The sequence below is a fragment of the Pyrenophora tritici-repentis genome, chromosome 1 (genome assembly GCF_003171515.1).
Source record: "Pyrenophora tritici-repentis strain M4 chromosome 1, whole genome shotgun sequence".
NCBI lineage: Eukaryota > Fungi > Ascomycota > Dothideomycetes > Pleosporales > Pleosporaceae > Pyrenophora > Pyrenophora tritici-repentis.
Genome location: NC_089390.1, coordinates 5,410,200 through 5,433,145, shown reverse-complemented (window position 1 = coordinate 5,433,145; position 22,946 = coordinate 5,410,200). Strand labels below are relative to the sequence as shown.

Here is a 22,946-nt window from a genome sequence, read left to right as displayed (position 1 = left end):
GTAATCGGTTGCGATAAGGAACATCATCTACATTGTGCAATGTGACACTACAACACCATTTTCTCAAACACACAATGTCTTCGCAACGTGATTTAGAACGTGCCTCTATACCAGATGAGCGTGCGCCTCTTCTTGCGCACGATGATACGCGTCCACAAAGAGCCACACCCTCAGAAAGTGGCGATAGCCTAGATGAACCGGAGAAAGTAACTCTCAATACATGGTACTATGTATGGAGAGCAATATTAGCATTGTTTGCAATTTTGATTATCGCTGTCTTTATCAAGGCGTGGATAGATGCCGATGATGTCGAAGTAAGCACCTCCCCAACAATTGATGCCGACTGAATAGCTTATTGAACGTGGTAGTTTGATCTCAAAGGCGCACTAAAACGCGCTTTGGGCGGTGGCCTCAGTGGTGCCGCAGCCATGATTCTGCAAGTCTTGTTACTGATGCCGATACGCACCATCATGAACTACCAATACCGGCATGGAACATCAACCACTGTTGCCACAAAGACGCTTTATCGCGATGGCGGCATCGGACGATACTACCAAGGCATGGGTGCTGCGCTCATTCAGGGGCCCGTCGCGCGCTTCGGCGATACTGCGGCAAACGCCGGTATTCTGGCCCTACTTCAATCCAATGGCTTCTTGAAACAGCTACCATCGCCCATCCAGACAATCTTCGCCTCTGCTTGCGCTGCAGCTTTTAGGATGATCCTGACGCCCATCGACACATTGAAAACCACATTACAAGCACAGGGTCCCAGTGGCTGGGTCATACTCCGGCAACGCATCAGGCGCGACGGGGTTGGAAGTCTTTGGTGGGGTGCTTTTGCGACGGCAGCAGCTACTTTTGTTGGACACTACCCATGGTTTGCAGTATACAACCTCTTATCAGAGACAATTGCCGAACCTTCCAAACAACAGATTGGGTGGTGGTTGCTACGGGCAGCTATCATCGGGTTCTGCGCCTCCGTTACCTCGGATACGATTTCCAATTCGCTCAGAGTGGTTAAGACGTACCGGCAGGTCAACGACACTCGTGTGTCATATACAGAGGCTGCGAAGCAGGTTATGCGTCAAGATGGAAGGCTGGGCCTATTTGGACGCGGACTCAAAACGAGAATCATCGCGAATGGGCTGCAGGGTATTCTGTTTTCCATTCTGTGGAAATTGTTTTTGAAGATCTGGGAAGACAAAACTGGATAGACAGCAAACATGCTTGAGCCTAAGTTTGCAGGATCACCTTGTAAGCTTGGCATTTACATATTAGAGGCGAGATTTACTTTCTGTAGACTTCCAATCTAATCAGAGTTTGAAGTCGAGTGATTTACCCGAGAGTCAAAGTCTTGGTGGTCTTGATGAGAGTCCGGAAGACAAACATTCTAATGCGACAATTGTCATATTTCACTGTACAGTCACGTACTGTTATAGTCCTCATGTTACCGTTGAAAACACACGATGTCGAATTCCATATCGGGAGGCAACGCGTCCCCAGCTCCATACCCTGCCTATCAATTGTTCTCTCTAACCCTGCAACTGGCATTCCGTTCATCAACCACTACCAACCTCTTGAACGAATCACTAGAGACGACTCAAACCACCATGGACAATTCAAATTCAGCTATGTCCACCCCTGAGCCCCCCCTCATCGACAAGCATCTCCAGCGCTTCTGCTGGCTCCTCCACTTTCAGCACATTTCCAAGCTCCTCGCGTTCCAACGACGCCCTATCCTGATCCAGAACCGCCCCGACCTCCAGCGCGCCCGTAACCTCTTCTTCGAGATCATCGACCAGCAACTTTCCCGCCGCGGTCCTAGCCCACACATGCGTACAGCCTCGACGTACACGTGGTTGGAGTTGAAGTACGAGCCTCTCCTCGCTCGAGGTGTTTCCCCCTGGGACCCTCAGTTCGATGAGCGACCGACTTCACAGCTGCCAAATCCCGCCACGGAGACGTTTCCAGAGGGTGGTGAGTTCTGGGCTGGGCAGCCGATGACCGATCTGATTCGGCACCAGCGGTTTCATATCCTGGATGGCATGCGGCGTATCATCTATGCCTCTCGGCACATGGATCGTGCTGACGAGGTAGCCAAGGTCGAGTGGGGCTTGGAGAAGATGTGGCACTACATGATGTGGATGATGGGACATGCGCAGTACTTCGTGTATGGGCATGCTGGCAAGAACGTGTATGGAACCTGGACCTCGCTTTACCCATCCACACAAGCTAATTTCATCAAACAGGTCCTCACATGTTCGACACTAGTGACCGGTGGGTCTGAGATCGAAACCTATGTGAGCCCGAGCCAGGTGGAACTGGGCTTCGAGTCAGAGGCCTTCATGAAAGATCTTTTTAACCTCGCCCATAGTCTAGAGGATATGACACTCTCCTACTGCGAGCATGTCCTCAGCGAACGCTTCGCCACAGCCTGTTTCACTCTCGTCCCCGTTCCGGCTCCATCTGAAGACCGGCTGTCAGAAGAACCCTGCACAGTTTGCATGGAACCATACCACCACGATTCCAGGCGTCTCCATTTTCCAGACCAGCGTGGGGACGCTACCGAGAGGAACGCTCTCTGGGACTTACCCGGCGACCCGCGTGTAGCCATCAAGACACTATGCGAGTATGCCCTATGTCTTGGGTGTCTGAGAAAATGGATCTGGAGTGGGAGTAATAACTCGGAACTTTGTCCGCATTGCCGCGGGGACTTGAAGCCTGGGAACCCTGCACCGAAGCTTTGCGCTGCGTTGATGGCAGAGGTGACAGCACTCCAGAACGATACGACACTGACGCCGCTGGAGCTTACACGCCGTCTAATCGCCGCGTACGACACGTTCACAATCGGCCTGCTCTTTCCGAAAGAGATGATCAATGCCTGGAAGGACGAAGAATTGTGCTGCAGGCTACAAGACTTGTACCAGCTCCACTGTGAGATTACCGATACCACAGATCATCAATTCCGATTCAAGCATACTCTGTTGAAATTGGATACATGGTTCTTGCTGGAAAAGTCGTTGGAGCGACTCCAGCATGCTGAGACCATGGCGGCTATGAATCCAGCGGCGTATGCGGACATGTGGCCGTCGTTGCTGTCTGATTTGGGCAATCTTCAGGCGAGTCAGTGCTATTTGCGGGCTTCAATTGAGATGCAGCTACTTGGGGTAGCGATACGAAAGTGGGAGGTGGCGTTTGAGGCGCAGCATGCGTCGTCGGTGTCGCAGCGTGAGGATGGTAACAATGCCGACTTAGACGACATATATGACTTATACTACTCAGAGGACGCAGACAACTTTGAGGAATCTGACGACTATGAGGACTATGAGGGCTATGATGACGCAGACAACTATGAGGACTATGAGGACTCATACGACTACGCCGACTATGATGCCGACACCAAAGAAGCGGATTCAGAGGACGATGATTTCCTACCAACTGAGCACGGAATTCTAGGACTGCAGTGGAATGAGACGTGGGGCGGTATTGATCGCGATGAGGATAAGGTGGATGACGAAGATGAGTTCCTCTAGCATCTTTGCAGGTAGAGTGTAGGTTTCTGGAGATTAGGCTTGTTGATGGCCTAGTCGCTGTGCGGATGCAGATTTTGTTGGTATGAATACAGACTTGTTTCACTGGAGAGATTGTACTGTTATGCGTGATGTCTGATTATGTAATTTGCTGAGATTGGAAAGTGATACGTCCTCATGAAAGACAAAGTCAGATGACGAAGGATGCAACAAACGTTGCGTCTCATGGGTACATATAAAAGGCCTATCAAGACTTCAATGGATAGGTTTCGTGATAAGACGATAATCATACAGCCTGAAGCTGTATCTTTCATTGGAGATATATACTCTACATAGTCAGTGTTTGTCAGACCCCTTATACACCTCCCCGTCTACCCTCCACTTCCCACCTACTCGTTCGTCTGAAAGGTCAAACCCATTTCCTCACGCTCCTTAGCCCGGAACTTCTCCCGCTCAACTAACTCCATCGCCTTTGCCACCAGCGTATCTGTCTTCCCACGGAAGACGGCTGCTGAGTTTTTGTTTGTCTCCTTGTCGGCAAGCGTGCAGGCTTTGGCGATCAGGGAGTTGGTTTTGCTGTCGAAAGTACTCGAAGGACCTAGGGCGGGGAATTTTCTGAGCCGCTTGGGGCTCGGATTCTGGTTGTCGTCATTGTCGTCATCGTCGGCCGAGTCATCAGCCTCCCTCTTCTTTCCTCTATCCCGTACCGTAGCCTGTTCTTCTACCCCATTCTCATCTTCGTCTCCAAAATCCTCTTCAGACTCTCCCTCCTCCGCCACGTCAGTATCCTTTGGAAAGTCTTTCACCGGGATCGCATGCTCAGGCCACTCATCGACACCCCCGTTCTCCATCCCCCTCCTCACTGCATCCGTTTTTTCCAACAAATGTCTCAACACACTCATGCCCTTCATCGTCTTGAAGACCTGGCTTCGGGCAGCCACAGCGCTCCTCCCGGCGCCCCCCACTGCATTGACCCTCTCCGCCCACCCCCAGACATGCTATCCTTGATAACTCCCCTGTTGTCCCCAACCGCCTTCTTACGCCCCTCGGGAACCTTGAAAGCTGCCATACCATTCTCATGAATGTATTCATTGATGTAGGTATACAGTATACGGCGCTCAGCAGGCGTCCAGAAGTCCCGGTTGGTGTCCTTGGTATACGTCGGGTCTCTGCGGGCGTGGATCTCGTAGATCCACTTATGGTATTACTTCACCCAGGCAGAGGAGTTTGGGTTTATGGGGAGGAGACGTTGGTTCAAGTAGCACCGGTGGTGCCGGTGCGAGGCGGTATCGAAGATACGAAAGATAACGATGGGTGTGACGGTATAGGTGGGAACGTATGGGTTGGTGCCAATGAAAGTGTTGGGGGCGGTGGGGTGGGGTGCCCAGGTTGTCTTAGGACTCCGCTTCGGGAATTTGAGAAAGGGGAGGGTCGGGTTGAAGTAGTAGCCCGCGTGGTCTTTGAGGGATGTGTTGGCATCGGCGATGTTAGCGATGCGTTCGGAGATGAGGTCGGTTTGGGTGTGGGTGTCGTTTGAGTTTGGGATAGGGATGCTGAGGGTCACGATGACTTTGTTGGGAAAAACTGGGTGCGAGGACAATTTTTCTTCTTGCGACCTTTTCTTGGAGGACAGTGTGATGATCGGTCACTTTGTCTCCGTCTTCCTCACTGTATTCTGTAACATTGTTTGCAGAATCGTCTCCCTCGTCCTCGTTTTCGGACGACGAGCTCTCTCCCGACTTCAACACGGAATCAGCAATGTCAAAAAGGCGTTGTCCCCCTTCACGCGCAATACGTTCAAGCTCGTCGACCGTCTTATCGATCGCAGTGTCTGTCTTGCGGCAGAAATGGGAGGGCGAATCGTTCTTTCTCATTCCCATGTAGTTGCCAGGCTTCGGTTTGCCTATTATCCGCTTTGACCTGCGTGGCTGCGTATCGTTGTTGTTCTTGGCAGAGTCCGACATCTTGGATACGGTACTCTGAGACCTGTTGCTTTCCGGTTTGCGGTGCTGAAGCGTTGATGAAAAATTCAGAAGAAGAATTTGCCGATATTGTGATTGTGTACCTTCACGTGCACCGGCAGCCTTGGCCTGGACCCTGGCTCCGATCGCGCCTTCCACGCGTGGGAAAAGAGTGTAGTCACAGGGTCTTGCGTTCACTATTTGCCACAGATGAAATGTGCTGCATTTGCGGCACCTTTTGAGAAGACAAGAAGATGAAGGGGCACGAAGTGAATGACAGCAAGGGATAGATGTAAAATAGAATGATGTGTTGGATGGAAAAACAAGCATTTGAACTGACAAGAGTATTCACCCATAAAAACGCCAAGCTATGCTATTAGCTACTACACCACCTTTTTCCCCAGTCCCAAAACATCAGAAGCTAAGCCCTTACTAAAAACCAAAAGCATCAAGCAAACTATTCGCATCCGGCTCATTGAACTGTGTCGGCGGTGGCTTCTTCTTCTCTTCCTTCTTTTCTACCACCTTCTCCTTCTCCCTCTCACTGACTTCGTTCTCTTCCTCAGCCTCCTTGTGTTGCTCAAGCGCACCATCAGCATCAACACATGCACGATCCCTAGTTGGTAGATCGGCAACGACAAGGGAACTCCGCCTTCGCAGCAACTTCCTGGGATCAAAGTCAAAGTCTGCCGCAGCTTGGTTTCTACCTTGACCATTGGCAGCCTCACGCGGCATCACGGGACTGAGAGGTGCGGCATAGCCAGGCGCAGTCTTGATGGACGGCGGCGGAGGGAGGAGGAATTCCCACGTTTTGACGAGATCCAGGGCGAGGACGTCGCAGCCCATACGGTCGTACAATCCCGCTGTATGTAGTACGAAATCCCACTCTTCGCGCATACCAACCATGGTGGCGCCGCGGAGAGTCTGTAGGCTCTTCTCCCGCAGCTGCTTATACAGTACCACGAGAGCAGGATCGTCAGAAAGATATGATTTCGCGGCAGAGCTGGGTATTTCAGGTGTATCGAGGAGATCAGCCAAAGGAGTGACTAGTGAGCGAACAGCTTTGTCTTTGCGATTGAGTAGCCAGTATGCCCATGTTGCGAGCCATCGGTTTCCCTCTCTAGCAGCTTGCGGTAGGACCTTGTCCTTGAGGAAGTTCAACAGGATGGGAGAGTCATCTCCGCCGTACACACGTGCAACAGCTATGGCTAGCTGTGTGTCGCCAAGCTGATTATGTAAGACGCTCACAGCATCCTGGAGATGATCTGCGAGCAGGAAGAATGAGGCAGCGTATTCGAATCTTCTTCTGCCCATCAACGCATATGCGTTCTTCAGCGCAGCAGTCTTCCAGCGAGCTTCGTTGAAGTTGTTAGACAAAAGCCGGTATGTCGCACCTTGTTCTCTGGACCACGTGGCCATGCGCCAAAGTCCGACAAGAACAGGCTTCTTGCGGAGGGCAATGTAGTAGAGGGCGCAATCGACTGGATTCTTCTCTTCGGTTTTAGTGTATTCGTTCCGCGCGACGACTTCGAATTGAGCGCGCTATACACTGTTAACAGCGTCACGAAAATAAAAGACATAGGCAACCATACCAATGCAGTGATGTCGGACATCCACATGAACACACCGCATTCCTTCGCATGCTGCCACATCATCTTTCCGCTAAAGTGTCTGCTGACTAGGTCCACAAGAATATCCTGACTTCCGGAGTGGAAAGCCCAGATGATCTCGCGCCATGAAATGGGTCCTTGATGTTTTTCACTGAGCACGTGCTGCCTAAAGAAGAGCAGGAAGCGACCCGCATTATCATCGATAGAGCGACGATGCTTCTCCACCATACCGATACACTCAATGATATCGGCTAATCGGAATTGCTCCCGACTTGAGAGGAGCGGAATCTGCTTCTTCGTGAGCAACTCCTTCAAATTAGAAGCGACTTCCTCTGTAACGGCCTCCGGTTCTGTATCATCTGCATAGTCGGCATAAGAAGAGTGAAGTTCTTTCCTAGTGGCAGTCGTATGGGCCTATTGGGGTCAGTTTATTTCTTTACTTGGTGGTAATTGTATCATACCTCGTCCGCGAAGAAGTCCTCTGGCGCAAAGCCTAGAGTGCTGTCAAGCTCCTCGCCTTCGATCCAAAACTTGAGCTTGGTGTACAAGCGAATCAAAATGCGCTGGACCAGTAGCAGCTTTCCAGCCAACACGCATTGAGATAGCAACTGTGGGTGATATGCCGGAAGTGGGCCATTGAGGCGACTAACTGCATCGAACAGATCAATTGTAGCCGTCTTGCGCGATATGGTACGTAAGCTTGGAAATAGGCCATCGGACACCTCAATATGCTCATCTTGGATGAAAAGTTGGTTGCCCGCACCAATGACAAGATTGCCGCTGCCCAGCCATACTGAGTCGCCAATCGGATGAGGAGTGATGTCGCGTATGCGCACGTCGTGGACCTGTACCCATGATGGCCCGGCATTCAGGTAGTCGTATCGTAGCTGCGCATATATGACTACATGATGTGGGAAGCCCACTGCCAGGATAGACTGGTTGTCTGGAGTGGAAGACCAATCGAGATCTTGTATACCACCATTGCCTTCAAAAGACTCTTCGTGTTCAAGCTGTGCACTTCGAGTGTTCCAGATAGTCAGAGTCGTTCGATCGGTGTCTACTAGGGCGGCTTTTCGTATTGATGTGCCGCTTGCAAGCGATGGGTTGTGTACACCAGTCTCCACCTCGGAGGTTAACAGCCATTCTAGCTTCCGCTCTTCAGGATGAACGCGAGCAGTCCAGGATTTGATCACGCCAGACTTGGTATACGAGATGGCAATGTCGCGCGCAAATGTGTCGAGAAAGCCGGAGATGACGGGTGCCGATCCAGCAGGGTCAACGGGAAGGACGAACGCAAGATCGTCGCCCGATCCCAAATCAAACGTGGAAAATTGTTGGATGGAGATTTCGGGATGGCCGTTTGTATGACCGTTGGAGTAGCCATTGGTGTGGCCATTGGTTTGCACAACAGCAGACAGTTTGCGACCCGATACCGGATCTCGCTCAAGCACTGGCAATGTGACTTCCCAGCAGAATCCCTTAAACTCTGAGCTGATCGTCGCAATGTGAACGCGCTTGCCTCCAGCCTCTGTCGCGGGGATAACCAGCAGGCACAGCGGCTTTCCCTGCAGCTTGTATCTGCAACGTCCCACTTCCACTGCATCGTGTCCTCGCGTATCCCAGAGTGATATCTCCTGGTGATGCAGAAAGACTAGAAATTTACCTTCTTGTAACAGCGCAGTGCGATGGATGTGCTCGGTAACATTGACACTGCTGTGTCGGTGCAAGGCCATGCCTTGGTCGCCCTCTCGCTGCAGCCACACTATACATTCGTCTGTAGTAGTCCGTGATGCCAGCGCCCGACCACTCGCTGTGCGGTTGACTTTCTTGATAGCATGCGAGTGACCGGTCCACATGGCTTTTCTATTCATGCGCTGTATTTGTGGCGAAGGATCAAAGAGGTAGTCGATGCGCGACTCTAACCACTCTATCCGTCCGTCAAAGTGATGTGATAATATCGTGAGCGCAGACTCCGTCGTGTCACCGATGAAGGCGTAGAACTGTACATTATCCTCGATTGGTTTCGGTTCCTTGGCAAAGTGTAGATGCAGTCCGTCAACATGTGCAATGTTGAACACATCTGTAATCTTCTTCACTTGTGCGCCTATATTCTCAAAGCCCCATGCTGCCATGTTGCCACGGTCATCCAGCACAACGCATATTTCAGGGTTACGATTGGCGACCTCGATCAAATGATGTAGCGCAATGCCGTGGTCCTTTTCCTCTGCCGACGCCTGCTCCATCGCTCTTTCCGTCGCATGTGTAAAATGCTTGCCATCAATGAAGAATGCATATCTCTTCTTCGATTGATGTTCATCTCGCGTCATGATGGATTCGACCAGGTCTACCTCAGCCCACATATGCATCCCATCTACACCGTGGTGTTCTCCTGGTACCCACACGCGTACCTTTTTGTCGGCGCATATCGTGTACAGCACATTGTCTGCTGACTGCTCCTTGTGGTATGGACGTCGCCAATGCAGGCCTGTGATAGCGCTGGGATGCGGAAGGTAGAAGTAATCGAAGCTCTGGTTTGCAGAGCCAAAGGAGGTGCGTCGCCAAATCTTCAGCAGCCGATCGTACCTGCCAGTTGAAGCTATCAACTCGGCATCGGGCGAGAAGTGGGCAAACTTGACTGGATTTGCCAGCTGCTTTGTCCATATTTGTTCGATTTCGCTGTGTGTATTGAAAAGGGTGAGGGAGGCGCTACCGGCAAGCAGCTCATCGGGCATGCCCCAGGAGAGAGTCGTTATCAAATCGACCGGATCAGGAAGGGACATGCTGCCCTGTAGCGACCACTGCAGACATCAGCGATGGTTCTAGACCCTCTTTACTTTATAGCCCACCTTGACAGCACCCTCATCCTGCCCATATGGTCGGTATATGTATATGTTTTGTGTCGAGCATACTGCAAGTTTGCCGGTCGCCTGGTCGATTGCGACTGCCTCGAGCTCAGTCTCCTCGTCGATATAGAGCGTCTGCAGGACATGGTTGGGCCGGTCGAGAACGATGAGCGCATTGCCTGATACATAAGCCTAGGAATGCGCAATTAGTCTTCTACATGTGTGCCGTGATGGACAGTCGTACAATAATTTGAAGGCCTTCCCACAAGCCATGGGCGACAGCTTGCAGCTTAGCCTGCGGGCGCCCGGGGAGAATGCCGCGCATGGGGTGTATTAGAGCTTCGCTACCGCTGCGGCGACATTGTTAGACTGCTCACGAGCGTCAGGTGGCTGGCGACTAGCTACACGCCTCTGTCCAGCTTCTCTCGAGCTTTCGGTGTCTGGCGGCGCGACGTGCGACACTTGGATGCCGGGGCTCACGCGCACGATCCACGTGGAAATGTCGTCACCACAGACTTTCCACAATCGCCAAGTAGAGGGGAAATTGAGGAATTCAGCGCAAAAAGGGCCGCGAGGAAAGTGAAGATGTATACGAGGTGATTATGTGTCAAGATATAGTGAGACAACAGGGATGTATGGCCTACAGAAGCAATGTCGGCGCCTGGGGGTTGCTGCGAGCCTTCCGCAGGACATTTCGGAATCGGAACGCTAGCGCCCTTTGAGCGCGACAGGGGGCATATCAGATATCAGACCTCGCGGCAACGCAGGCATCTTCAAAGTCATCCATTTAATTCTACTTTTGGCCATCTTTAGGGCTCTTCAGTATCCCCTACTACCTACGCCATCGTCCGCTGCACCCTACCTTCAATCTCTCCTTGCTCGCCCTTCCCTTTCCACTCAACCGTCACCGTGATCCCCCGGTCATCGCCCTTCTCCTTTGCATACGTCAAGCTGCCCTCCAACACTGTGCCTTTGCTGAATTTCTGCTTCTCTGCAATCTCGGCATCTAGCAGAAGTACCGCTTGATGCCAATGGGTTGGGGTATTGCTGGGTCCAGTCGAAAAGCCAAGCCCGGGGATGCCGTTCTTGCCCCAGTCGACGTTGTCCAATGTCTTGATATCTTGACTGCTACTAGAGTGGATGAAGATGGTATCGAACCATATTGCTATGGCCTGCAATGATGTGACATCGCGGTCCAGTGTCATACGAAGAGGAACCTTGAAGCTCAGGTCTTGAACTGAAACGGTCTTCATCTCGAGCAAATGACTTGTCGCACTTCCGCATAGCGCTTTTTCTGGTACATCAAAGACGCCGATCTCATGGGTGTTGAGTAGACCTCCAGGAATCATAGGCGAGAAGTCGAAACCGTAAATATCTTTCCAGAACTTCTCACCGGTACTGTCTGCTATCCACTCTGCATCTGAGATTGGTGCGGTGCGGATGTTGCAGTGGGAAGGTACCATGATACCGTCAGGTTTCAAGTACTTGTCGCGTGCGCGCAAGACGGAGTCTAACATGCCCTCGAACAACAGGCCGTAGCCCATCCATTCCGAGATGATGATGTCGACTTTTTCTTTTCCAATCAAGCGTTCCGTGTTGAAATCCTCGACGCGACCTTGGATAACCTCAATGCGATCTTTGTATCCGTTCTTTGCGATAATCTCCTTGGCCCGTGTTACGATGCCGGAGTTGTCGACAGCAAAGACCTTCTTGGCACCAGCTCGTGCGCAGAAGAGAGACAGAATGCCGGTACCGCAGCCGACATCCAGTACCGTCTTCCCTGCAAAGACCTCTGCATTTTTCTCGATGAAGTCTCGGTATCCCTCTGTTCTCACACGGTCTTCAATCATCTCGCGATGGATGCTGTTGCCCTTGTAAGACTCAAAGTAGTCCTGATCCCGGTCATTGACGAGCTTGATCTTGGAAAAGTCCTCGGGCATATCTTTCTGCATCTTTGCTTCGTACTCATCATAGTCAATAGCCTTTTCATCACTGTCGGGCATGAGATCGCCCAATTCGAAGAGCAGGGCATCATCTTCCAATACCGGGTGCAGGTACTTGTCGCTGATGAGGTCATCCAGTGTTATGCTGATGGTCTTGGGGTCTGTTCCCTTCTGGGCTTCCAATCGTAGGTAGTTGATCAGCTTGATGATGGTAATTTCGTCCGCGTCTAAATGCAGCGTCAGTAGTCATCCGAAATAGGAAAAGCGCCATTGTGTCGGTGCTCGTCTATAGACATACCTGGCCCAAGCCCTTTGATGGTTGCAGCGAGGTCAAAGCCATATTCAGCTTTGTCATATTCTACCATGTCCGGTACGCGAGTCCATTGTCGATCGGAAAACAGGTCTTTGAAGCTAGTCGTATCCGGCTCGCTAATATCTTCAACAATGCTACCAACTGAGCTTGCGGTGTCTGAATCGCTGTCGGACATTTTGAAAAGTCTCGAATGACGTGTGTGTATTGACTCGGGATCCAGAAATTTGTAAGATCGGAAAATTTTACGGTCGTTGGGTTTCCGCGTCAAGATCTGAGTAGTGGGGGAAGGCTCTGCGGTTAGTGTTTGCATTTGTGGGCGACGCTGCGGGGTAGGCTTGTCGTGCCTGCCGTATCTCTTCGGCATACCTCACCTGGCTTCACACCACCTCTCTCCATCTAGCATCATCAGCATGACGCCGTTATTGCATCCGTGTTGCTTCTTCTCTCATTTCTACAGTTTTAGCCTTTTTTATTTCGCTGGATGACGGCGGTCTCAATCTTGCCGTTGGCAGCGCGCTGATTGCGCATAGATGCGATTACCGCACGCGCTCTCATCACACGATGCGCATGTACTGATAATTTCGGATCTCCACCTCTTTCATATGTCAGATTTTATCATGTACTATTTGTATGTGCATCGTCGTGATTTCCAGTCGTTCCTGCAATTTCTGTGTGTCCTTTCTCATCAACGCTCTTCACTTTCACCTCCTAGTCCGTGCTCTACCTCCCTTTGACATGGTAACCGTCTACCACAAGAAAGAATCCATGATTCACCTTATCTCCAATGAGGAATTGACAAGTTCAAAAAAGGGGCATGTGATGATGACTCCGCTCTTATCTATGCGACCTCTGCCGTACCAGACCACGTTGCAATGACACAAGGACCATATCGCAGTTCTCGGTACTGCACAGTATATGTTCTCTCTCTACCCGTATTGTATGCGCATTTGGGGAGTCTCCAACCAGTTATCTACTCTTCCACAAATATACCGTTCACAAATTGAACGCAACTCTATACTACACTAATAGCAACCCCGATTACGTAAGCGCCATTGCTACAGCGACAGGGGCCAGATCCTAACCACCCCAACATCATTCACGGTCAGCCTCCACGCTGTGCTTCTTTTGGCGCATCGAGTTGAATCAAGACCACCTGCGTGTGCATTTATGGCGGCCAAGTCGTTACCGCCACCACCTACTTGATATCGCTGACGGTTCCCTCACCCTCATCATCTTCATCCTCATCCTCATCCAACTCTATGCCCTCAAAAGCCCGGTGCGAGTACTCATCGTCGTCGTCATCATCATCGTCGTCATTATCTCCAATCTTCTGCCTGCAATGCTTCTTCTCTTGCGGTCGCGGACTGTAGTCTGGGTCATCAGCCTCAGATGCCTCGGCACTACCCTGGTCGCCATTACCACCTGAGGCCTCTTTCCCCTCCTTGCTCTGATCTACCGGTATTTCAAAGCACTCTTTTTCGCCGTTGGTAGAAGAAAATGCCGCGCGCTTGCGCTTCGTTGTAACAGCAGGTGGTGGTGGTGTGTTGACGTTTGTAATCTCATCTGTGTTCACACCTCTGTCCACCATCGCGCCGACGTCCTCCCCAGTCTGCGTACCAATACTTTTGTAGCTAAGCTTCTTCGTCTTATGTCTCCACCGTGTCGTATCTGACGGACGACGCCATGTGTCTTGTTGATCATTTTTCGGAAACTCTTCCTGGGGGATAAAATTCTCTGGAAACCGCTCCTCCTGCGATATGACACCTCCAGCTTCCATGTATTCCTCTAACAGCGGAAGGTGCTCGCGAAGATAAGCCAAGCTAGGATTCTTGCGTCCATGGCCGGATTCCATCTGCTCTCGCAAAGCACGAAGCGCACAGTTGCGATGACCAGACGCATTGACTTGATCGACAATGTTCTGGAGATCTTGCTTAGACATGTGTGCGTACGCGTCGATACCATTCACGTGGAAGAATGCGTTGAACGCCGTATACATGGCGCAAATCTCCTCCTGACTCCAGCGCTCGCGAAGACTATTCTCCACATGCTCGACATCGTGGCGCCGCATGATTTGGTCGAGCCACTTGTTATACATGTAAACCCATTCTTTATCATTCGGGTCGATATTGTCCAGCTTCGGCTGGCTGAAGTAGATCTGTTCGTAAACATGGGTGCGCGCGTTGAAACGACGATGCACGATCTTGGGTACAAAAACGTCGGTCCTGCCTTCGTAGGTGCGCTCCCAGCGGTTTCCGGTTGTTTTGACCCAGCGCGGCTCGCTGGAGTCGTTCCGCGCTTTGTACTTGCGAGGCACTCTGCTGCCTTCAAGGCTCAGCGGGAAGATGCAATCGCTCTCTTCGTACTTGTCTATTTGAGCGGCTTCACGGACTTCTGGGATAACGTCCTTTTGAACGTACCAGCCGTTGCCATCGGGCATCTTCATGCGGAAGGTGGCGTTGATCTTGGTAGGGTCCGTGGGGTGAGGAGTGAACTTTTCGTATTCTGCTAGCTCCCTGTTGGTGAGTTGGTGGTCGGCGTAGGGTGCTGGATCTTCTGATAGCTCGCCATCGCTGTCATCGTCAAACAGGAGGGTAGGTTGACTGGAAACGGTACCATCTAGACGCGCGGCGACTACCCCGTGCTCCCCATCTTTACCAGCATCGGTTTCCTTGTCTGTGTCGATATCGCCAGTAACGGCTGGCTTGTCTTCGGCAGCAACATGCTTCTCAACCTCCGGCCCAGTCTCGGTCATCTCCTCGTCGTTGCCAGTGTCAAAATCCTTGAGCTTATCACCAGTCTTGCGTTTCGGCGTCGACGCCACGCGCTCGCTGTTCTCTCCGACCACGGTGCGAGGTGCAGCGGGGCTACCGGGCGGAGTCCGAAATGACTTGTACATGATCTACTATGGGTTTGAGACAAGAGTGAATCTATGTACGCCAAAAAAATCCAGTTGCAAGCTGGAAGCAAATGAGATACTTACACTTCGTGTCGCGTGAGAGTGCCGAGATCCCATCGTGCAGAATGTTCCAGGCAAGGCGAGTATCGCTCGCTCAGTGTAATACTCGGAGTTTTTGCGTGGATGAGTGTAGACTCAAGGTCTAGGTGTGGTTGTGAAGAGTGTGGGAGTGAGTGAGCTATATATTCGTGTGGCGCTGCAGGCGAAACACGTGAGCTGCAGCGTTGCGGCCTCATGAAATTTAATGCGGTACGTCATCGTCTGAACTGTTTTGTGTTGTTCACGGCTTCGTTGTTGAGTTGGGATGGGTCATGTGGTTGTGAGGCTCACTTTGCATTGCTCAAAGGTTCTAAGATATTTTGTAACGGTTTGGGCCTTGCCAAGATCCACTTGAGTGAGAGTTGGGTACGGCTATCGCTACCACACTTTCTCATCACACACACCTATATAGCTGCAGTTGCTCCATAGCTACACAATGCAACGCAGTCCTCCTCCTCTCCTCACTCCGTTATATATTTCAATGCCAGTTCGTGCATATTCGTGCTTCATGCAAGTATAAGATAGCGGAAACATGTGGTATATGTACATTTCTGTTGTATCTCAGTATCTTACTCGTCTCTTATTCAAACGGCCGTGTTTATCTCTGCCGCTGGAAAGTGCTCAATCTGCCTCTTTCCCGCTCTCCTAAGCCATTTTTTTCGTTATTAAGTTTCTGCTCCACCATCCATCTCAACGTCCTGACCTTCTACGTCATCTTCCTCCATGTCCTCGCCTTCCACGTCACCTTCCACCACGTACATGCCTTTCTTGCCATTGTCCTTCTCGTCTTCAGCATCATCTTCCGACCACTCTCCCCCAAGCTTATGAAAGAAGTCATTGTACTTCCGCCTCCACTCCTCGTCGTTCGGATTCACATCCGCCAACAAAGCTGGATCCGGATGACAAAACTCGACATACTCACCGGTCTTGTTGTCGAACATACGCGTACCGAATCGAACCGACCACTCCTTTCCATCCGCTCTTACCCAGATCTTGGGATTGTAATCCATCGGGACCCAGTTGGCCTTGCCAACCCAGCGTGCGCTCGTGAGCGGCTTGGGGATAATGAAGACGTCTGGGCAGGGGAGGTAGAAGACTTCTGGGTGCTTGCTCTTTTGGCGCCTGACTTTTATGGGCTTGGGTATGTCGTTGAAGACACCACCACTACCGTTGTGCCTTCACATGCACCACACACAACTTCGAGTTTTTTCCGAACACGTGAAACTCCATCAGAAACCAACTATATCCATCGAAAGAAATAGATTCCGACTACTCCCAAGCCGTGCAGCCGCGTGGTTGTGGAGATACAAGGAGTCTAGTACCCCAAACGCGACGCGTCCGAACTTTCAGAAGCAAACGCACAGACCAAGCCAAGAAACAACAACAACAAGACAACAGAGAGGCTAAAATGGCCCCAGATAGCGACACTATCGTAGTCCAGCTACCAGAAGACCTCCGGACCTCAAGCACACTGGACGACGAAATGGAGACCGACGAAAGGCACCAAGACAACCCAACAACACCCATCGAGCAGACCACCCAAGAAACACCAAGGTTAATTATTCAGCCACCACTAAATAAAAGACCAGCGGCATTCTCCCCAGAGATAACTACAAGAGAGAGAAACCCATTCCAGAACAGCCAAGAAAAGAAACCAAGAGCAAAGGACTCAACCCAAGCAATCTTCTGGGCAAGGGACCTAATTCTACAAGCATCTACTATGGCCGAATCCCATCTATCCCAAAACAAACTACTACAACTACTGGACGTCTTTAGAGACTTTACGGAACTAGGCAGGGTTACGCAGCAAATGACTGAGAAGTTTACAGCACAGCTTGCGTACCAGACTGCAACGCTTACAAGCGCCTCCCAACAAGCTACAAAGACACTAAAGAAAGCTGTTAATGCCGCAACTGGACCACAAAACCCAAACAACCAAGAAAAACCAAACAACCAGAACACCCAGAACATCCAAAACACCCAAAACACCCAAAACACCCAACAAAACAAGACATCATACGCTAGCGTAGCCGCCCAGAACAACGGAAACACATGGACTACAGTGTCTACAAAAAAGAAGACAAACAAAAAGCCAGCAAGCTACTACCAAGCAGTCCTTACGCTTACCCAGCCTACGTCTCACACACCACTCCAGATTAGAGACCTAATCAACGAAGAGTTCACAAAGGGCGGCATCAAAGACCCAGTAGTGAAGGAAGTAACAACAAGTAGAAAGAACAATATTATTCTAACAACCACTCCAACCTACTCAGGAGAATACCTAGTCCAACACAAGCATATATGGCATCAAAAGTTTGAGCTAAAGAATGTACAACTACTAGAATCATGGACGAAAGTAGTAGTACATAATGTGCCAACAGAATGGGAGGGAGCAGAGACACTAGAGATACTCCACACAGAAATCCCAGCATACAACAACGGACTACAAATTACTGGCAACCCATACTGGATATCAAGAGAATGGCAAAACAAGAAGAACAGCTCTATTGTAATAGCATTCAAAACAGCCGAAGACGCAGCCAGACTTGGTGGTAGAATTACAATCCTTGGACAAACTCTCTTCACCGAAAAGTTTAAGCCTATAGCAGCATCTACCCAATGCCTAAACTGCCAACAATTTGGCCACCCAGCCACTAGATGCCGAAACCAACCAGCATGCAATTTGTGCGGAGAAGAACATGCAACTACAACACACAAATGCTCAGTGTGTAATACAAAAGGAAAACCCTGCAACCATACACTCCCCCACTGTAGTAACTGCAAAGAGCCCCACTTTGCAAACAGCAAAGAGTGCGAACTCTACCAAGCAGTAACAAAGAGCATCCCCGCAGGATTTTAATGTTGAACAACATTAGGATCCTCCAAGTCAATCTCAACAAGAGCATTACAGCGACTGAGTCTACACTGCAACTTGCAGTTGAACTTAAAGCTGATATAATTGCAATTCAAGAGCCATGGCTAACTACCAACGACAACTACGCAACAGCAAGATCCATAAATCACACTGCGTTTATCCAGATCTTACCAGTAACAAACCTACCCGTCCGCCCTAGGGTTCTATTTTATATATCTAGAACACTAGAAGCAGAGACATTCACCCAAAACGACTTCAAAATAGACCCAGACGCAATGGCTATTACAATAAAAGGTTCTAATTTCCAATTTAACCTATTTAACGTATACAACCAAACAAACGCCGAAGGGGAAAAAACACTGCCCAGAGCTATACTTAACACTAAGCTTCCGCCAAGTTCTATTTTAGTACTAGATAGCAACGAGCACCATCCATTGTGGGACCCGCTATGCCCAACGACGAGCCAAGGAGCACAGCCATTTATTGACTGGATTGAAGAACAAGATCTAGAGCTCCTAAACACACCAGGAGTAGGCACATTCTTCAGACCACACCTATCTAGAGAAACAGTCCTAGACCTCTCACTTGTCACTCCAGACTTGGCTAGCAAAGCTACGGACTGGCAGACTATACCTGAAACTGGATCAGATCACTACGGCCTCCTATTCTCCATCCAAACAAACGCAGACCTTGTAGAAAACCCGACAAACCAACCCAGATTTAATACTGCAAAGGCTAACTGGGACACCTTCAACAAAGAACTAGAAACGGCAATCCAAAACAGTCAAACCTTGCAAGATATGGACCAGATCAGTGATCCAAGAAAGGCAGACTTAATGGACCTCCTCCTCGGCAACAATACAGAGCTAGAGCAACAGCTAGAAGAGATTGGTAAAGCAATAACTCAAGCAATCCAAACTGCAGCAAACAAAGCTATCCCTATCACTAGACTTGGTCCAAAACCAAAAGCTTGGTGGAACAAAGAGCTGACAAAGCTACGACAAGACACTTCCCACTATAGAAGGATTTTTAAAGAAAAGCTCGAAACTACTGCGATACACGACGCCTACCTAGAGAAAAGAGACTTCCTACGTGCACGAAACACCTACAACAAGGCAATCAAAGACGCTAAAAGGAAACACTGGAATGAATTCCTAGAGAAGGAAGACCCGCAGTCAATCTACAAAGCCATGGCATATACAAAGGATAACAAAGTCGAAAGAATTCCACCTATACAAGGAGAAACATCATTCGACAAGAAATGCCAAGCGTTCCGCAACACGCTATTCCCACCACCGCCCATAACCGAAGCGCCCACATTCACCAACTACCAGGAAAAGAGATGGGATTGGCCAGCACTATCCACGACTGAACTAGAACGAGCATGCTCAAGTCAAGTCAAAAGTAGCACCCCAGGACCAGATGCAATCAGTGATCGGAATGGTCTGGTCTGGTCTGGTCTGAGGGTACAGACCAGACCAGACCAGGTGCTTACATAAGGACCGGTCCGACCAGACCGGTCCGACCAACAAGACCGCCAAGAATGAGGCTGAAGCAAAGAAGGAAGCCGAGGAAATGTGTTTTACTACTGACTGTCAATCTAGTCGTCTTCGTTCTCACTATCCTCGATATCGCTGTTCCCCTCAGCTTGGGGCTTTCCATACCAGGCCCGGAGACACTCGCACGCTTCTATAATATCTGCCTTCAGCCTACCACGGCGATCGACGATAGTAAGCTTCGCGCTACTAAAAAGACGTTCGCATTCATCCGACATAGGCGAGATCGCAAACATGTCTAGAGCGAAGCGAGCGAGATCTCGTTGGGAGTCGTAGCGAGATAGCCAGTACGCAATAGCCTCATTGCAACCTGCCTCTTCGTTATGAAGCCGGTCAGTAGAGATGTATTGTTCATACAAATCAGTTGTAGAAACTGGAGCGTCTATTCGAATGCGCTTATGTTCCCGCTGGCGATCAAATGCTGGGTCAGGATCTCTCTCCTTCCTGGCTGGTGGTGGCAGCATCTCGACAGGGTACCTTCCCTTATACTCTGTCTCCCAGAGATGCTTCACCGCTAATTGTGCGTTTTCAAACCACCTCTTCTTCTCTTCGTCGCCATGAAGAACCCACTCTTGCCTGAACCATCCCCACTTGCGATATGGATCAAGGATTTGAGCCGCATAATATGCCGGTGGAAGGTCAGTATCTTCAGGGAATCGATTTTGCCAATTCAGCTGCTGATTGTTATAGTACTCAACGCACTTTAACCAAGCAGCATCAGCGCAGCCTTGAAGGTACTTCCATGTAAAGTTGTTATCGTCCTCAGTGTGGATGTCGTGGTAGTGATCCTTCGTCTCGCTTATCTCCCGGAGAAGGCAGTCCAAAGTTGAAAACCAGTCCGCAAGTGACGTCTTCTTACCTTCAGAAAGCAAAGTTGCAGCATAGAAGTCTTTGAGAGCGAGTTCAATCTTTTCAAGCTCAAACCAGTGCTGTCCATCAAGCTTAAAGTTCGCGATCCCTACGGAGCCCTTTCCAGGTACATGACGAGCCGAGAAGAGCTCTAAACGTTCTCGAACATTTAATGCACGTGTAATCGAATAAAACCATGAGTTCCAGCGGGTCGAGTTGTTCTGGATAAGCTCAAGCCCGTCGAATTGCGAAAGATCTCCGCCGATAATAATTGTAGCAAACTCCTCACGCCGTTGTGGAGTAAGCCTGATGTATCGCACCAGGTTGTGAAGACGACCCAAACATCCGAACTTCTTCCAGAGCTCTTCCACCTTCGTATAGTCGCCACGTTGATGATGCTTCTCCAGCTTCGCAAGATACTTCTCACAGTTTCGCCCCATAAGGAACGCCTGGCAACAGAGGTTGATGACATGGCCCAAGCAACGCAGCCGGCGATGACGACGTTGTTTTGACTTCATCCATGGGCAGAGATCCTTGAGTATAAACTCAACAGCGGTATCATTTGCCGAGGCATTATCCAGCATAAAGTATCCAATCTGATCTCCGCTAATGTCGTATTCTTCCAGCAATTCAAGGACCACCGATCCAAGATTCTCTCCAGTATGTTCGCCGTATATACGTCGCATACCTAAAGCGGTAACACGTCGCATGCCGGTAGTATCAATCCACATAGCGACGACGCCTAGGATAGCGTAAGGGTTTGGTGAAGTCCAGAGATCAAAGGAGATAGAGATCCTACTCCGTGAATGGTGTAGGTCCTCCCTAAGCTGTTGCTTCTTCGATATGAATGCATTCATTACCCAGCTTCGGATAGTCTTCGCAGCCTTCGGGAGGTGGTTGAGTAGTGCCGGATTTAAAAAGAGGAGTAGTTCACGAAAGTACTGGTTCTCTAATTGAAAGAAGGCGATATGGCAGTACACAATCCAACGAATTAGAAGCTCTTTAAACTTCTCTACTGACTCCTTCCAGAAAAAGATGCTGGAAGCAGCCCCATCCTTTTGCTGGTCGATTATAGACTTCCGTACAGAACCCTTTCGCTTGATGCCACTCTGGGGATCAATCTGGTGCTTCTGTTCCAGGTGATTCCGGATCCTAGAAGTGCCATTGATGACAAACAACTCTTGCTTGCTCTTCCCAACCCTGCACTCATGGCAGTAATACACCTCTTTCTTATCGCTATCTCGAATGTATTGGAGTCCGTACTTCCAGATGTGTGATGTACCTTGACGGAAATCCTTCCTTGCAATTATTGCACGTTTCACGTACGTGATACCGCCCTGCACGAACTCATCTGGAGATTCGTGATATTGAATAGGAGTGGGTGATAGTATAGGGGTGGGTGATGACGTGGGGATAGGAGATGGAGTAAGAGACGTTAAATCTAGTCTTATAATATTCGATGGGGACGGTGAGGTTGGTGTTGAAGGCTCCATAACAATAGTATATAAGTAGGTTGTTAAGGACTTGATTGTTCTATGTAAGTAGAAGACTTACCTTGATCTTAATGACTCATATTGTGCTAAATTTTCTGGCTAGATTAGTCTAAGATCTAGTCACGTGGACCTATTTATAGCCGGACCGGTCCGATCATCTAGACCGGTCCGACCACGGTCTCAAAAAATCGCCAGACCAGACCAAGTCTTGGCGGTCTAGACCAGACCAAGACCAAGTCAGACCAGACCATTCCGATCACTGCAGCAATCCATAGGCTTAACAACCTATCGGACAACCCGGGACAACAGTGGCTACTAAGATGCATCAGAGCTGCAAAGAGAATAACGACAAAGAAAGCATCGATCCACCTGCAGTGGGCCCCAGGACATAACGACGTCAAGGGCAACGAAAAAGCCGACACGCTAGCAAAGGAAGCAGCTAAAGAGAGACCAACAACATCGACCACAGCGAGCCTAGCCTACTTAGGCACAGAAATCAACAAAATACAAAAAACAGAACAACTGATGGAGTACAAGAGGTATACCGACAGGCCCACCAAAAACAGAAGCTCCTACTCAAGGATCTTCAAGCTCAACACACATACAACAATCAAAGTCCCGAAGGGAACACCAAGAGAAATCTCGAGCGCGTTCTACTCACTCAAGCTAGGACATGGATACTTCAACTCCTACCTTAAGAGATTCAACAAGAGAGACTGCAATCTATGTATATGCTACAAACCACAAACACCACAGCATCTACTTCTAGATTGCAAACAGTACAAAACACATCGAAATACACTCAAAGAAGCAATACCACACAGACCCATCACCCTCCCACTCCTCCTCCAAACAAAGACAGGCATCAAAGCTACTCTAGCCTTTATTGCAAGTACTAGGATTGGCACGAGAAAATGGCACCTTGGGCAAACCACCGAACAGACAGACACTGTATAAAACTACAAAAACAATATTTCC

At 49.8% G+C, this 22,946-nt stretch overlaps 10 protein-coding genes across 10 annotated transcripts; 4 read left to right on the top strand and 6 right to left on the bottom strand.

Moving 5' to 3' along the window:
* Positions 1 to 74: 74 nt before the first annotated feature.
* Positions 75 to 1,214, top strand: PtrM4_021240 (mitochondrial carrier protein; the record flags this gene model as incomplete). Its single annotated transcript, XM_066103442.1, has 2 exons — positions 75 to 314; positions 369 to 1,214. The coding sequence occupies 2 exons, from the start codon at positions 75 to 77 to the stop codon at positions 1,212 to 1,214; spliced, it is 1,086 nt and encodes a 361-aa protein (XP_065965644.1).
* Positions 1,215 to 1,610: 396 nt separating this feature from the next.
* On the top strand, positions 1,611 to 3,301 carry PtrM4_021230 (uncharacterized protein; the record flags this gene model as incomplete). The annotated part of the gene is made up of 2 exons (XM_066103441.1): positions 1,611 to 3,214; positions 3,283 to 3,301. 2 exons carry the CDS (start codon positions 1,611 to 1,613, stop codon positions 3,299 to 3,301), a joined length of 1,623 nt encoding a protein of 540 aa, XP_065965643.1.
* Positions 3,302 to 3,919: 618 nt separating this feature from the next.
* On the bottom strand, positions 3,920 to 5,494 carry PtrM4_021220 (Tymo-45kd-70kd domain containing protein; the record flags this gene model as incomplete). Its single annotated transcript, XM_066103440.1, has 4 exons — positions 3,920 to 4,392; positions 4,572 to 4,699; positions 4,739 to 5,114; positions 5,200 to 5,494. The coding sequence occupies 4 exons, from the start codon at positions 5,492 to 5,494 to the stop codon at positions 3,920 to 3,922; spliced, it is 1,272 nt and encodes a 423-aa protein (XP_065965642.1).
* A 345-nt stretch (positions 5,495 to 5,839) lies between these two features.
* PtrM4_021210 (Rav1p-C domain containing protein) lies at positions 5,840 to 10,269 on the bottom strand (the record flags this gene model as incomplete). The annotated part of the gene is made up of 6 exons (XM_066103439.1): positions 5,840 to 5,859; positions 6,082 to 7,033; positions 7,084 to 7,515; positions 7,563 to 9,899; positions 9,948 to 10,136; positions 10,189 to 10,269. The coding sequence occupies 6 exons, from the start codon at positions 10,267 to 10,269 to the stop codon at positions 5,840 to 5,842; spliced, it is 4,011 nt and encodes a 1,336-aa protein (XP_065965641.1).
* Positions 10,270 to 10,780: 511 nt separating this feature from the next.
* On the bottom strand, positions 10,781 to 12,375 carry PtrM4_021200 (histone-arginine methyltransferase CARM1; the record flags this gene model as incomplete). The annotated part of the gene is made up of 2 exons (XM_001931965.2): positions 10,781 to 12,114; positions 12,186 to 12,375. 2 exons carry the CDS (start codon positions 12,373 to 12,375, stop codon positions 10,781 to 10,783), a joined length of 1,524 nt encoding a protein of 507 aa, XP_001932000.2.
* A 379-nt stretch (positions 12,376 to 12,754) lies between these two features.
* On the bottom strand, positions 12,755 to 15,096 carry PtrM4_021190 (uncharacterized protein; the record flags this gene model as incomplete). Its single annotated transcript, XM_001931964.2, has 2 exons — positions 12,755 to 12,795; positions 13,566 to 15,096. 2 exons carry the CDS (start codon positions 15,094 to 15,096, stop codon positions 12,755 to 12,757), a joined length of 1,572 nt encoding a protein of 523 aa, XP_001931999.2.
* A 764-nt stretch (positions 15,097 to 15,860) lies between these two features.
* PtrM4_021180 (uncharacterized protein) lies at positions 15,861 to 16,205 on the bottom strand (the record flags this gene model as incomplete). The annotated part of the gene is made up of 1 exon (XM_001931963.2): positions 15,861 to 16,205. The coding sequence occupies one exon, from the start codon at positions 16,203 to 16,205 to the stop codon at positions 15,861 to 15,863; it is 345 nt and encodes a 114-aa protein (XP_001931998.2).
* A 398-nt stretch (positions 16,206 to 16,603) lies between these two features.
* PtrM4_021170 (uncharacterized protein) lies at positions 16,604 to 17,480 on the top strand (the record flags this gene model as incomplete). The annotated part of the gene is made up of 2 exons (XM_066103438.1): positions 16,604 to 17,413; positions 17,469 to 17,480. 2 exons carry the CDS (start codon positions 16,604 to 16,606, stop codon positions 17,478 to 17,480), a joined length of 822 nt encoding a protein of 273 aa, XP_065965640.1.
* An 865-nt stretch (positions 17,481 to 18,345) lies between these two features.
* On the top strand, positions 18,346 to 19,060 carry PtrM4_021160 (uncharacterized protein; the record flags this gene model as incomplete). The annotated part of the gene is made up of 2 exons (XM_066103437.1): positions 18,346 to 18,961; positions 19,020 to 19,060. The coding sequence occupies 2 exons, from the start codon at positions 18,346 to 18,348 to the stop codon at positions 19,058 to 19,060; spliced, it is 657 nt and encodes a 218-aa protein (XP_065965639.1).
* A 610-nt stretch (positions 19,061 to 19,670) lies between these two features.
* Positions 19,671 to 21,968, bottom strand: PtrM4_021150 (uncharacterized protein; the record flags this gene model as incomplete). The annotated part of the gene is made up of 1 exon (XM_066103436.1): positions 19,671 to 21,968. One exon carries the CDS (start codon positions 21,966 to 21,968, stop codon positions 19,671 to 19,673), a length of 2,298 nt encoding a protein of 765 aa, XP_065965638.1.
* Positions 21,969 to 22,946: the final 978 nt, after the last annotated feature.